This window comes from Schistocerca gregaria, chromosome 1 (assembly GCF_023897955.1).
Source record: "Schistocerca gregaria isolate iqSchGreg1 chromosome 1, iqSchGreg1.2, whole genome shotgun sequence".
Classification (NCBI taxonomy): domain Eukaryota; kingdom Metazoa; phylum Arthropoda; class Insecta; order Orthoptera; family Acrididae; genus Schistocerca; species Schistocerca gregaria.
This window is the reverse complement of record NC_064920.1, coordinates 141,183,604-141,199,944: the sequence shown is the minus strand read 5'-3', so window position 1 is coordinate 141,199,944 and position 16,341 is coordinate 141,183,604. Positions and strand designations below refer to the sequence as shown.

Genomic DNA, 16,341 nt, shown 5'->3' with positions numbered 1-16,341 from the left:
AGTCTATACTCAGTAGTTTAAAACCACCTTCAACTAATATTACATAATCTGGGTATTCTCATGCTACTGACTGTAGATTATCTTTGAATGACTCTAAAACTGTCACAGTGGAATCAGTGGCAGGTAAAAACATACAACAATTAACCTGGTTTTTCTTATGTCTGTCTACATGGCCAGACAGTTTCACTGCACATTCATATTTGACCTCAATAGACACAATATTTTTGTCAGCTGCAATGAACAATCCACCTCATATTGTGTCTAATCTGTCTTTCTGATATACATTCCATGAATCACTAAATACCTCCAGTCAGCTATCAGCCCTGACAATAATTTCATCATGTGAAATTTCCTGGAGAGCAGAGGGTAGTAAATTCAGGAACTTCGTTATGAATACTATGATAATTTTCTGACAAAATTTTATCAGTTGAAGTGTCTTTCCTCTGAATGCAACCACATTTTGTTGTCTTCATATCATCCACCTTGTGTTCATCACATACCTCAAACTACCAGTTGTTGTTGTAGTTGTGGTCTTCAGTCCTGAGACAGGTTTGATGCAGCAGCTCTCCATGCTACTCTATCCTGTGCAAGCTTCTTCATCTCCCAGTACTTACTGCAACCTACATCCTTCTGAATCTGCTTAGTGTATTCATCTCTTGGTCTCCCTCTATGATTTTTACCCTCCACAGGAGCCCTCCAATAATAAATTGGTGATCCATTGATGGCTCAGCACATGTCCTATCAACCGATCCCTTCTTCTAGGCAAGTTGTGCCACAAACTCCTCTTCTCCCCAATTCTATTCAATACCTCCTCATTAGTTATGTGATCTGCCAATCTAATCTTCAGCATTCTTCTGTAGCACCACATTTCGAAAGCTTCTATTCTCTTCTTGTACAAACTATTTATCGTCGATGTTTCACTTCCATACATGGCTACACTGCATACAAATACTTTCAGATACGACTTCCTGACACTCAAATATATACTCGATGTTAACAAATTTCTCTTCTTCAGAAACACTTTCCTCTACCAATTAGCCTAAAAAAGTGCACTCCATGAGTACTGTGCTATGCTCTGCTACTGTAGTAGCTGCATTCTGGCTGGAGCAGCCAGAGATAGTGATCATGTATCTTACAGTGAGTAGCAGTCTATACTTTTCATAATAATGTTGATTCTTCCAAGAAAGCCATAAGAATTTAAAGTAGTTGACTTCACTGACTCTCTGATCATCTTGGGACAGTAAAATTTTGCTTTTACAAGAGTTCTATGTCACAAACTGTATGCGCTGTGCTTTGTTACAACTAGTCTGTTCTCTAAAGGACAGATGCTTTTGACATCAACTATCTCATTAGGTATGTCATTTATAATATGTTCTACATCTTTCACCCTAATACTTGTGTCATCTATATGGAGAAAATTTACTGAGTCATCTGCCATGTTTAGTGGCAGATAACTGATAGTATCTAAATAAGCAATGAACACACAACAGAACCTAGTGAGATCGCCCACTTTATATGGCCACAGTCAGATTCAAACAATTCCTCCCCATTTCTTGACACTAAAGCACAACCTTCTGTTTCCTACATTCTAGATATGAAGTGAACCATTGTTGAGGTTTTTCCATAATCCTGCAATGGTCCAACTCATGAATTCTATAGAACCACATTTCAAAAGCTTCTGTTCTCTTTTTGTCTGAACTGATTATTATTCAAGTTTCACTTCTGTACAGTACTATATTCCACACAAATACCTTCAGAAAACACTTCCTAACCTTTAAATTTATATGTTAGCAAGTCTCCCTTTTTTCTGAAATGCTTCTCTTGCTATTGCCAGTATGCATTTGATATCCTCTCCTGTGGCCATAAATTATTTTACCACCTAAAATAACAGAACTAATTTACTGCTTTCAGTGTCTCATTGCCTACTCTAACACGCTTAGCATTGCCTGATTTAACTTATCTACATTCCATTTCTCTTATTTTACTTTTGTTGATTATTACCTTACACCACCTTTTCAAGACATTATAAATTCCATTAAACTACTCTTCAAAGTCCTTTCCCTTTGTCATCATCAAAAACTCAATTTGAACTTTAATTCTCTTTCCAAATTTCTACTGGTTCCATTCATAGCTTGCACAATGTACAGATTTAATAAAATTGTGGATAGGCTACACTAACTGTTTCACCCCCTCCACGACTACTGTTTCCCTTTCATGTCTTTTGACTCCTATGATAGCAGACTGCTTTCAGCACATGTTGTAGATAATCTTTCACTCCCCATATTTTATCCCTGCTACCTTCGGATTAGCCAGGGTGATATGGCAAACATTAATGTTGAAAGCTTTCTCTAAAGTTACAAATGCAAAAATGTAGGACTTCTGATGTTCAATCTCTCTCCTACAATAGGATGTAGGTTTAGTATTGCTCTGTGTGTACTTATGTTTCTCTGGAAACCAAGAAAATCTTCCTAAACATCAGTTTCTACCAGATTCCCCATTCCTCTGAAAAAGCTCACAGCAGTATTTTGGAACCATGAATTATTAAAGTGGCGGTTCAGTAATATTGACATCTGTCATCTTTGGAACTGGAATCATTACAGTTTTCTTGAAGTAGAAGGGTATTTCACTTGGTTGTTAGAAAGAACAGTCTTGTCATGGCTGGCTCTCCAAAGTATGTCAATAATTTTGAGGCAATGTCATCTACTGTTTTGACTCAGCTCTTACACGCTATGTCACATTACTCACGCAGTACTACATCTCCCATCTCATCTTCGCCTACTCCCTCTTCACTTTCTATGACAATTTCTCAAGCATAGATCTTCTGTATTTTCCATCCACTTATTAGCTTTCACATCTTTACTTGCTAATATCTGCTCTTAGTATTCATACAGGTGCTCCTCTGTTCTCAATTAATTTTCTTTAGGTGATATATATATTTCCCATAGTGATACATTCTTGTACAGTCTTACATTTCATCTCTACCCGTTTTTGCTTTGACATTTTGCACTTTCTGACAGCTTCATTTCTCGTGTGTCTAGATTCTGTTTTGTCTGCTTAATTTGCTTCCCTTGAATATTTACTACTTTTTCCAAATAAAATTAATATGTGTTAGTGAAGGATTTCAACAGGGTGTTGTCTTATTGCCTTCACTATTTCATCTCTAAAATCTAATATCATCTATAAAAGCTAATATGACCTGTAAAAATATTTTATCAGTTCAAAACATCCTCTCAGATCCAAAATTTCCAAAGGAAACCATTCACTAAAGAAACATACGTTATATTAGAAATTTGCTGAGGCAACTGGTATACATTAAAATGTAAACATGAATTTTAGCTTACTGACTGGAACATCAGTGTGATTACGTACCCAATCTGAGTGTCATCATGTTTCTTACTCTTCGGTTCATGATCCTTCTCTCTCTTTTGACTGCACCATCGCTGGAACTCCAGTTGTGCTTTTTGGCGGACATTTTCAGATTTCTATAAAATATTAATCATATGATTAACATTATGAGATGGAGATCAGGGTGGAATCGAAACAAGTGTTACAAAAACAAAATAAAACACATACACAAGGTCATCTCTGTTCCCCTTCATAATCTCCTATTTTATGATCTCTTGACAACTGATATAACTAGCAATATGGTTTGAGAAGAATGAGAATTAATCATGAAAGGAGAGGAAAGAGAAATGACACCAGGTGAAATGAGAGACACAAATGGCAGCGTAGAAGTGGGAATGGTAAAGTGCTGCTTGTGGGAGCATAAAGGGGCGAGTTGGAGAGATGGCAGGGCAGCTAGGTGCAGCTGGGAGGTTAGATGGTGGGGAAGGGGGAAGGGAGGGGACGAAGAAGTGAAAAAGGAGAGAAGTATAAAGAATGTGGGTGCATTGGTGGAATAGAAGGCTGTGTAGTGCTGGAGTGGGAAAAGGAAAAGAGATAGGTGGGTGAAGGACAATGAATAATGAAGGTTGAGCCCAAGAGGATTACGGGAATGTAGGATATATTGCCGGGAGAGCTCCCGCCTACACAATTCAGAAAAGCTGGTGTTGGTAGGAAGGCCCAGATGGCACAGAATGTGAATCAGTCATTAAAATGAAGAATGTTGTGTTGGACTGCATGTTCCGAAACTGTGTGGGCCAGCTGTTTATTGGCCACAGATTTTTGGTGGCTATTCATGTAGGGCAAATAGCTTATTGGTTGTCATTCCTACACAGAACACAGCACAGTGGTTGCAGCTTAGCTTATAGATCACATGACTGGTGTCACAGGTAGCCCTGCCTTTGATGGGATAGGTGATGCTTGTGACTGGAGTGGAGTAGTTGGTGGTGGCAGGATGTGTAGGACAGGTCTTGCATCTAGTTGTATTGCTTACCATTTCCACTATATGGTGGGTAGCAATCTGTCCTTTTCAAAATACTGTACTTTTCTTGATACTAGTCTGAAGGATTTTAACAGATTCAACTGTGGGTTCTGGGTGAAACATTGTACATTGTATTAACTAAACAAAAAGCTTTTTAGCCTTGTTTCACAAATCGTATTATTGTTGTATGATGTAGGTTTCAGGTTATAAGCCCATTTTATAGTATATAACTGATTCCAAAGATGAAACCAAGCAAAGGTAGACATGTGACATGATTCTTCAGTTTCTCCTGGTGTACTTGTTGAGTGAACAATCCTAGAATGTAATGTCAGTCCACAGTATCCAATGAACACAATGTTTTGGTGATCAGACATGTTGCCATTGCCAAGGGCATTGATGAACTCACAGTTCATAACACACTGGATTATGACATGTTTGATGGCCAAAATATTGTGCTCGTTGGACACCATGGAGAGGCAGTACACACATGGACTGTTCAGTCATGTACACTTCTTAATCTACTGATTCTTAACTTTAACTGTGGAAGTTATTACTGTGGACAAATTTGACACAATTACATTTGTATTCTCCAACATTCATTAGGAAACATTTACAATAACTATAAATAACAAACACTGGACTAGATCTAAGTGCGCAGGAATTTGTGCCATTATCTAAATGTGAAAGAAGGCATCCAGGTTCTTCTCCTCCATAGAGATCATAACATTGTCTAAAAGTGGTGAAAAATTGAATCAAGTCTGCTCAGTTGATAGCAGAAGTTGGATACACAGTCTTTTTTTTTTAATTTCTAGTATTTCTAATTGAGTGAGCTTTGCACCCTTTCCCTCTGTATGTAGGATAGCTACATCTATTAGTTGTTGTTTTGGTTTAAATAGTGTTTGGGGAAGGATGATTCTGGCTTCTTTAATCTCCAGCTTCTGTGGAGTTCTTTGAGATTAGTACAGACTGACTTTTCAGAATGTCCAATGTAGCAATACTGACAATCTTGGCAAAAACCCACTTTTCATATTGGCCAGTTGAGTATATTCTCAACTGAAGCAACATCTATCTGGTACTTGCAGGAAATAGAAAAATGCAGACAAACACTTTGACTTTAACATTGCTTATACTATTAGTCTCTTCTGATGTACACAGCTTGTTCTCAAGCATTCCTTTGAAAGACTGTATAGATACTATGCCAGAATCATTGTATTTACACATCATTAATCAGGAGAACAATTGAGCATAGTTCGTACAATAGAATGTTGCTTAAATCAAAACTATTTCTGTTTTCAAGGGAGCTATTATAAGCACATAGCTGATCTGACAATGGACTCACCCTTATTTGTCTTGCTAGCAGAAATGTTCATAGACAAGTGGGAGACTGATTTTCTTGAGAGTGAACCACATGGCGAAGTGTGTATCAGTACAGATATGTTAATGTTATTCTGTGTATGTGGAAAAGTTCCTCCAGACAGATCCAGAAGTTCATGGGAAATATGAACCAGTGGTATACTAACCTGAAGGTCAATATGGAGTTAGGAAGTTCCACCATTAATTTCCCGTGCATGAACTTACGGACAGAAAATAGAAATCATAAATTTTATCAAAATGTCTCCTTTACTGACATGACCATCACAGCTTCCTCTCACCATGCAACAGCATACAGTCATTCAGCACTCTACTACATGATCCACTGCCTCCTTTCTATTCCCATATCCCAAGAAGACTATGATGAGAAACTTAATACAATAAAAACAATTGCTACAAATGATGAATCTGAATTCACAATCATTGACAACATTCTCATTAAAAAAGCTGTAGAATGAAGCCAGATCCCTACTGTACCCAATGAACAATTCGGATAAACCAAAAAGGAAATGGTGTTGGTTACTTTTTATTGGTACAATTTCTATTAGCATAAACAACATATTAAAATTGAAGGGTTTCTCTATTTTTTCCTCTGTCCCACGCACATTAGTTACATGTTATTTCAATTCAAAAAATAAGCAACTGGCCATGATGAAATGGGCTTTATAAGATCTATATCTACATCTATAATCAGGAAACAACTGTGAAATGTACAGCAGAGGGTACATTCCACTATTCCAATTATTAGGGTTTTTTCATGTTACATTCACATAAGGAGAGTGGAAAGAATGGTTGTTTAAAGGCCTCCATATGTGCTGTAATTAATATAATCTTGTTCTCATTATTCCTATGGAACTGATGTACAGGGGGTTGTAGTACATTCCTACAGTCATCATTTAAAGTTAGTTCTTGAAACTCTGTAAGTAGGCTTCCTCAGAACAATTTACATCTATCTCCAAGAGTGTGCAAGTCCTGTTTCTTCAGCATCTCTGTAATGCTCTCCCATGGATCAAACAATCCTATGACCACTCATGCTGAACTTCTCTGTATATGCTGAATACCCCCTGTTAGTCTTATTTGGTAAAAGTCCAACACACTTGAGCAATATTCGAGGATGTGTCACACATTATCTGGTTAGAATGTCAGCCTTGCTATACTGATCAGACTGAAGATGACAATCTGTACTTGGCTCAAAGAACACCACAGAAGCTGGAGATTAAAGAAGCCATATTCATTTTTTTGCTGAAACTGCTTAAACAAAACTGACAACTACATGATAGAACAGTGTGAGCTTCTGGAGATGGCAGTCAAGTGTGCATGAGGTGTGCTTGCATGTGTGAATGAATGTATGTGTGTTTCTTTTTCTGACAAAGGCTGGGGCTGAAAGCTAATGCACAACTGATGTTTGGTTGTGCCTGTCTGCAAATAAATATGTCATCTTTATGGTAAGTAGTACTTTATCTTTATCTTGCATTACAGGTGTAGAAGTCCTACACATAGAAAGAGAGGGTTCAAAGCTCACTCAATTAAAAATATTAGAAATTAGAAAAACAGATGTGTTTATCTCCACATTTGCTGTTGAATGAACAGACTCAATTCAATTTTTCTTCCCTTTTAGACAATGTTAAAGTCTCTACATATGAGAAGAACCAGGATGCTTTCTTTCAATTCCTTTGCACATAGCTTTACTCCAGTGATTTTTTACATTGAGGGTTATTGTAAATGCTGTCCTAATGAATGTTGTAGAATGCATATGTAACTGTGTCAAAACTGCCAACAAAACCTTTATAGTTTAAGTAAAAAACTGATAGATTAACAAGTTGACATGTTTATCTTTGCTTGTTTTTCACCTTTGGAGTCAGTTGTGTACTAGAAAATGATAACTCAAGACTTAGATAATGTAATAATAATAAACTTTGTGAAACAAGGCTAAAAAGTGTTTTGTTTAGTTAATACTGAAGAACTTTACCTTATTGTAATGGGGTTTGATTCTTGGTCACAACTTATTCTCTGAAGTGGGTAGAGGTTTCTCTCCACGACACAAGATACTTTAATCCCTCATATTATCCATCCTTTGCCCCTGCTTCTGTTTGATTGTGCCCCTTCTGTAGAACAACAAAGGACTTAATGTAGTGAAGAAACATCTTGGAAGGAAGAGTTAAATCTTTCACTGACAATTTCTGTGTGATGTCTCATATCAGTACCACCCTACCAGCATCTTTGAGTTGGCAATAGTGGTCATGTGGGACCAGCAGACCCAGCAAATCACACCCACTATGCCACACCTCCTTTGGTTCTGGGCTACGCTGCAATACAATATTTATTTATTTATTTATGGCTGATGGGAGCCACTCAGCCCACTGCAACACCAATGTCCATGCTTAATAAAGGAAGCCTCATCCTAGTTGATGGTGTGATAGTTGGACTCTGTTTCTTGCAGCATTATTTGTATTGAGTCATTGTATGCTCAAAGACATGCAAGTTAAGCAAATCTTCTGTTTACTGTGTTACATTGTACGCTAATCACTTCTGCTCCTGTCCAGCTTTCCTGTCATGACAGCTGCCACACCATTCTGTAGCCCACCTGTCCTTATCATTGTGTACGAAGTTCCACACAACAGTCTGTTTTGTAAATACTTTCCTAGTGTTTCTTTCACAGTTGTTTTTAAACACTGTGATCCAGTCATTGGTTATGTTTCCATTATGCATTTGTTTTTCTGTGGCGATATAAACCTGACTGCTCAGCTTGCTTTACTGTTAACATTTGACCATTATACTATCACTGTCTAAATTATTGTGGTTTTTCAGTTTAAGAACAAATTGTCAGTGGCTCTCACACCTCAAAAGTCACTCCTCATTGGGAATGTCACAGTAGGAAATATTCAAAACCTGGAAATCAACTACAGTGTTCTTGATCATAACTATCAGATCAGTGTGAAAGCCTTCACTATGAAGAGTCTCCAGATTAATGTGTACATCATTATTAATCACCCCCTAACATTTTTTTAGGAAACTTAAGATACTTCCTGCTGGTTATCAAGTGCCTTAGCGGCTTGTGTCTGTGTACGTGTGGATGGATATGTGTGTGTGCGCGAGTATATACCTATCCTTTTTTCCCCCTAAGGTAAGTCTTTCCGCTCCCGGGATTGGAATGACTCCTTACCCTCTCCCTTAAAACCCACATCCTTTCATCTTTCCTTTTCCTTCCCTCTTTCCTGACGAAGCAGCCATCGGTTGCGAAAGCTCGAAATTCTGTGTGTGTGTTTTATTCATTGTGCCTATCTACCGGCGCTTTCCCGCTTGGTAAGTCTTGGAATCATTGTTTTTAATATATTTTTCCCATGTGGGAGTTTCTTTCTATTTTATTTACATCATAACTAAGTCATAATTATGTTATAAGAAGGCATTTATTTATTAATTCAGTAATACACATTATATACAATCTGACCTTTGTTTGTAAATCTAGTACAATAGGCCTGTGCTGTAACATGTGCCATAACATGTCACATTAATAACCTTATAACACATTAACATTTAAACAATGTAAATGCCAGTATGGAATAATAGCAATATGAAATTAATAGACTGCTTTTCACCACGTAGAGGAGACATTGCAGCTGTGACTTTTTATATTTACATTTTTATAATTTTTTATAGGTACGGGGGAATCAAAATCCCAAGACAACTATTACGCGCAGCTTGTCCACTGTGCGTTAATTTTTAGTGTTATGGTAGTGTATTAGCATCCTAAGGTTAAAGTAATCAAGGCTTCCTTTAGCACATACCAGGAAATGTGATAGGGACAGTCATAATATTCATCCCCTTGAAATGTGTCTACATGATTCTCGTGGTATTAATCCCACAACACATTGCATAGCCTTTCTTGCCATTTAAATGCAGTCTTTGATCTTGGTGAGTTTCCCCATAGCAGAATTCCACATGTTGAATGTGAAGTGAAGATAGCAAAGTAATCATACATTAAGAGAGTTTCACTAACATGGAGTTTCAGTTTATTCAACAGATAAGTCACACTTGACAGTTTGGTGCAAAATTTATCTGTGTGTATATTCCAGCTAAGACTTTGGTCAATATGGAAGCCAAGAAGTTTCATTGGTTTAGTTTCTCAATTGGGTGCATTTGAATTCTGTGCACTGACCTGAAACAAGAAGGTATACATATCTATTACCATTACATTCTTTTGTATTCTGAGCAATTAATGTGCAGTCATCTGCATACAGTATTGTCTCAAATGGTATTTGAAGGGTATGTCATTTATGTATATAATAAACAGAATGTGTCCAAGAATGAAAGAATATGATTTTTTGTTATTTTCACACACTAATACTTTCTTATTAGTTAGGTACGAATGCACCAGGAGGAGAGCATTCTTCCCTCTTCTGTTGTACTGTAGCTTTCTCATTAGGATGTTATGGGACACTTTATCAGAGGCTTTCCTTAAATCTAGCAGTGTCACATAGGTTACAGATTTACTCTCGACACTGTCATATACTTTTGTTATAATGCAGTCAACTGCCTTCACTACCGACAGGTTAGATTTAAAGCTGTACTGTGCACAACAGAGTAGGTTATTATATTTAAAATATTGGTTCATTGCTGATGCACAGTACTCTGTTATTTTAGAAATTATTGGGACAGTTGAAATGGGTCTGTAATTGTCAGTTGATCCTGTCTTATGTGTGTTACACAAAGATTTGATTATGGATGTTTTTAGCATTCTGGGTTGACACCTTCATTTAATATTTTCTTTATTATTTTTGTTCAAAGGCATTATTATCTATTTTTATGTGTTTAGTAACATAATTAGAAAGACCATAATGCTCTTCAGCCTGAGTTTGGCTATTGTCTCACTGTCTTGTCTACAAGTTACATGACCCAACCTGAGATTGTCAGTTGCTTTACTGTGTAATGTTAGCAGTAGTGCTTCTCCCTTGCCCACATCTTCAATGTTGTTTTCTGAGATAGGATAGTCAAATAACGTATTTAATGTGTCAGGACATGTTGGAATAGTGTATTCTTTCCTTTCACAATTTATTTCTGTTTCAATGACAGTTGCTTTATATTTAAAGAGTGTAAAACATTGGCCTTCTTGCTTTGTTTTCAGACCTGTAGTGCTTTTTCATGTTCTTGTATTTATTATTATCTGCTTCAGTCTAATGCAACCAATCACACTATGACAGCATCAAGATACAGGGTTACTAGAAATGATTCATTCAATTTCAAAACTCTATATTTTCCAAAGTATTACATGTAAAAATATAACTGATACATGAATAGGACTGTAAACTCTCCAGGTTTGCATTTTTCAGTCTATAAATATGCTATCAGTGCCCCCCCCCCCCCCTGACCACACAACACATGTTCAAGTGATAGTCAAGTTCATTCCATACCTTATGGAGCAATATCCTCCCCCCATGAACCATGGATCTTGCCGTTGGTGGGGAGGCTTGCACGCCACAGCGATACAGATAGCCGTACCGTAGGTGCAACCACAACGGAGGGGTATCTGTTGAGAGGCCAGACAAACGTGTGGTTCCTGAAGAGGGGCAGCAGCCTTTTCAGTAGTTGCAGGGGCAACAGTCTGGATGATTGACTGATCTGGCCTTGTAACAATAACCAAAACGGCCTTGCTGTGCTGGTACTGCGAACGGCTGAAAGCAAGGGGAAACTACGGCCGTAATCTTTCCCAAGGGCATGCAGCTTTACTGTATGATTAAATGATGATGGTGTCCTCTTGGGTAAAATATTCCGGAGGCAAAATAGTCCCCGATTCGGATCTCCGGATGGGGACTACTCAAGAGGATGTCGTTATCAGGAGAAAGAAAACTGGCGTTCTACGGATCGGAGCGTAGAATGTCAGATCCCTTAATCGGGCAGGTAGGTTAGAAAATTTAAAAAGGGAAATGGATAGGTTAAAGTTAGATACAGTGGGAATTAGTGAAGTTTGGTGGCAGGAGGAACAAGACTTTTGGTCAGGTGGATACAGGGTTATAAACACAAAATCAAATAGGGGTAATGCAGGAGTAGGTTTAATAATAAATAGGAAAATAGGAATGCGGGTAAGCTACTACAAACAGCATAGTGAACGCATTATTGTGGCCAAGATAGATACGAAGCCCACACCTACTACAGTAGTTTATATGCCAACTAGCTCTGCAGATGACGAAGAAATTGAAGAAATGTATGATCAAATAAAAGAAATTATTCAGATAGTGAAGGGTGACGAAAATTTAATAGTCATGGGTGACTGGAATTCGGTAGTAGGAAAAGGGAGAGAAGGAAACGTAGTAGGTGAATATGGACTGGGGCAAAGAAATAAAAGAGGAAGCCGCCTGGTAGAATTTTGCACAGAGCACAACTTAATGATAGCTAACACTTGGTTCAAGAACCGTAAAAGAAGGCTGTATACATGGAAGAAGCCTGGAGACACTGACAAGTTTCAGATAGATTATATAATGGTAAGACAGAGATTTAGGAACCAGGTTTGAAATTGTAAGACATTTCCAGGGGCAGGTGTGGACTCTGACCACAATCTATTGGTTATGAGCTGTAGATTAAAACTGAAAAAAACTGCAAAAAGGTGGGAATTTAAGGAGATGGGACCTGGATAAACTGAAAGAACCAGAGGTTGTGCAGAGTTTCAGGGAGAGCATAAGGGAACAATTGACAGGAAAGGGGGAAAGAAGTACAGTAGAAGAAAAATGGGTAGCTTTGAGGGATGAAGTAGTGAAGGCAGCAGAGGATCAAGTAGGTAAAAAGACGAAGGCTAGTAGAAATCCTTGGGTAACAGAAGAAATATTGAATTTAAATGAGAAAATATAAAAATGCAGTAAATGAAGCAGGCAAAAAGGAATACAGACGTCTCAAAAATGAGGTCGACAGGAAGTGCAAAATGCCTAAGCAGGGATGGCTAGAGGACAAATGTAAGGATGTAGAGGCTTATCTCACAAGGGGTAAGAAAGATACTGCCTACAGGAAAATTAGAGACCTTTGGAGAAAAGAGAACCACTTGTATGAATATCAAGAGCTCAGATGGAAACCCAGTTCTAAGCAAAGAAGGGAAAGCAGAAAGGTGGATAGAGTATATAGAAGGTCTATACAAGGGTGATGTACTTCAGGACAATATTATGGAAATGGAAAAGGATGTAGATGAAGATGAAATGGGAGATACGATACTGCGTCTAGAGTTTGACAGAGCACTGAAAGACCTGAGTCGAAACAAGGCCCCCGGAGTAGACAACATTCCATTGGAACTACTGACGACCATCTGGTGAGCAAGGTGTATGAGACAGGCAAAATACCCTCAGACTTCAAGATGAATATAATAATTCCAATCCCAAAGAAAGCAGGTGTTGACAGATGTGAAAATTACCGAACTATCAGTTTAATAAGTCACAGCTGCAAAATACTAATGCGAATTCTTTACAGATGAATGGAAAAACTAGTAGAAGCCGACCTCGGGGAAGATCAGTTTGGATTCTGTAGAAATGTTGGAACACGTGAGGCAATACTGTCCCTATGACTTATCTTAGAAGCTAGATTAAGGAAGGGCAAACCTACATTTCTAGCATTTGTAGACTTAGAGAAAGCTTTTGACAATGTTGATTGGAATACTCTCTTTCAAATTCTGAAGGTAGCAGGGGTAAAATACAGGGAGCGAAAGGCTATTTACAATTTGTACAGAAACCAGATGGCAGTTATAAGAGTCGAGGGACATGAAAGGGAAGCAGTGGTTGGGAAGGGAGTGAGACAGGGTTGTAGCCTCTCCCCGAAGTTATTCAATCCGTATATTGAGCAAGCAGTGAAGGAAACAAAAGAAAAATTCGGAGTAGGTATTAAAATCCATGGAGAAGAAATAAAAATGCTGAGGTTCGCCGATGACATCATAATTCTGTCAGAGACAGCAAAGGACTTGGAAGAGCAGTTGAATGGAATGGACAGTGTCTTGAAAGGAGGATATAAGATGAACATCAACAAAAGCAAAACACAGATAATGGAATGTAGTCGAATTAAATCGGGTGACTTTGAGGGTATTAGATTAGGAAATGAGACGCTTAAAGTAGTAAAGGAGTTTGGTATTTGGGGAGCAATATAACTGATGATGGTCGAAGTAGAGAGGATATAAAATGTAGACTGGCAATGGCAAGGAAAGCGTTTCTGAAGAAGAGAAATTTGTTAACATCGAGTATAGATTTAAGTGTCAGGAAGTCATTTTTGAAAGTATTTGTATGGAGTGTAGCCTTGTATGGAAGTGAAACATGGACGATAACTAGTTTGGACAAGAAGAGAATAGAAGCTTTCGAAATGTGGTGCTACAGAAGAATGCTAAAGATTAGGTGGGTAGATCACATAACTAATGAGGAAGTATTGAATAGGATTGGGGAGAAGAGAAGTTTGTGGCACAACTTGACCAGAAGAAGGGATCGGTTGGTAGGACATATTCTGAGGCATTAAGGGATCACCAATTTAGTATTAGAGGACAGCGTGGAGGGTAAAAATCGTAGAGGGAGACCAAGAGATGAATACACTAAGCAGATTCAGAAGGATGTAGGTTGCAGTAGGTACTGGGAGATGAAGAAGCTTGCACAAGATAGAGTAGCATGGAGAGCTGCATCAAACCAGTCTCAGGACTGAAGACCACAACAACAACAACATGGAGCAATATCCTGTCAATGGTCGTCACGGCGGCATTAATACATTCTCTGAGCTGTTCCAGTGCTCTTGGCAGTGGGGATACGTAAACATGGTCCTTAATGTACCACCAAATGAAAAATTCACAAGGTATTAGAGTGTGATTGGGGGCGGGAGGAGGGGGGGGGGGGCGCTTGGGGACAGAGCCACATCATCTTCACCACTATTCAGTGATGTGGAAGTTTGTTGTTCAGGTAGCCTTAAATGGACTGGGACCCATGGTGAGCTCTGACAGAGATCTCTCTCTCTCTCTCTCTCTCTCTCTCTCTCTCTCTCTCTCTCTCTCTCACACACACACACACACACACACACACACACACACACACACACACACACGTGCATCTGAGGTGCCTTCTGTGGATGATGTAGCACAGCTGTGTGTGTGGACTTTCAGAAGTATGTGCACACATCACTGCATTTATGATAGTAGGTGACTTTGCCTAAAAAACTCTGAAGTTCTTTGACTGACAGAGGGTGTGAGAGTGACATAATAGCAGAAACATATTGATGCAGGGGTCTGAAACCCTCACAAGAAACTTTAAACCCAAGATAAATGATAGAAGGTTGAAAAAAATATGATATTTTTCTAAATTATAGTTCAACTCGGCCACTTGGAGGACAGAAAAAAAAAAGAGTATGGAGATTTTGTAAATGTTCCTCAATGGAGGCTCCAGAAATGACTGTCATCAAAATAGTTTCCACAACCCAGCAGTCACACTGAAAGTTGTTCTAAAAAAACTTTGAAAAATAGCAGGAGCACCGGAGACTCCAAAAGGCAACCACAAATATTGGTACAGTCCAAAACGGATATTGACAACTAACTTTTGTTGTTACACTGTATCTAAAGCAAGTTGTAAATAGGCATCCAGCAAGCCAATTTTTGAGAAATATTGACCACCTGATTACTTTGCAAAGAATTCTGTTGTACATGGTATCAGGTATGCATCCACTAGAGATTGTGCGCTCACAGAAACTTTAAAATCACTGCAGAGGCATAACCAGCCTGAACAGTTTCTTTGCTATAACTAAGGGGGTATACCGTTAACTTGATGAAATTGGCCAAACAACACCTGTTTCTGTGAGATCTAATTCACCTTTGACTTATTTCCTGAGTACCACTGGAACAGAAAAGGCCCATAAAAATGAGGGCAAGCAGAAGGTTTCATGGTAATGTGCACTTCAAAAATTGTTGGCACACTCCAATCCAGGAGAGAACAAAGAGGAAAACTCAGAACATAATGCATTTAGCTGTGTATATGGCGCTTGTTTAGACATTAAATTCATTTCATCTGAAATGGTAAAACCAAACATCTTAAAAGCATCGAATCCAAAAATATTCTATATATTTGCCGAGCCATACTATGATGATGGTTCACCACGTGTCTTCCACATGCCATCTTTGCCTCTAGCGGTGGGCATGTTATTTTGATGTAAGGAAGTTGCAGTGTGAGGAGTGAGTAGGACAGTGGTAGGTGGTGGAGCAGGAAGGCCTCTTCAGGCATGGCATGTTAGGATTTGAGCCATGTGATTTCTCTTTCAGATGACTGGACTTCGGTGTTCTGCTTAGGGTTGTGTGTCCAAGAATTAGATTACATCCTGGCAGCTCTGGAGGTCATGAGGCAATCAAAGCTATTCCTACTGTGGAAGATTGTGGCTGTGGTGCCTTCTTTAAGAGGGAAGCACAGCATCTTAGAACTATGGTGAAGTACCTTACTTCTGTTAATTGAATTTTGGCACAGTGTGAGGTTCGTCTTTCGCAGTAGCTGTCATTTTGAAGCATAGATACTGTATTAAATTTTTGCATCCCTCTTCTGTCACATAAGCTTGTACTAAAAAAATCTCTGTATTAACAATTACATGGTATCTAATTATGGGAATTGAAACTTAGTGTTAGTGAT

At 38.5% G+C, this 16,341-nt stretch overlaps 1 protein-coding gene across 2 annotated transcripts in view; it reads right to left on the bottom strand.

Annotated features, from left to right (window-relative positions):
• The window catches only part of LOC126334892 (calponin homology domain-containing protein DDB_G0272472-like), a 146,428-nt gene that overhangs the window by 52,735 nt on the left and 77,352 nt on the right, over positions 1-16,341 (bottom strand). For both annotated transcript variants that reach the window (XR_007564784.1, XM_049997597.1), the window contains exon 5: positions 3,370-3,482. Coding sequence is in view for 1 of the 2 variants with exons in the window: in XM_049997597.1 (XP_049853554.1) it covers positions 3,370-3,482 (113 nt within the window). In the remaining variant the exon portion in view is untranslated. The remainder of the gene's footprint in view (positions 1-3,369; positions 3,483-16,341) is intronic.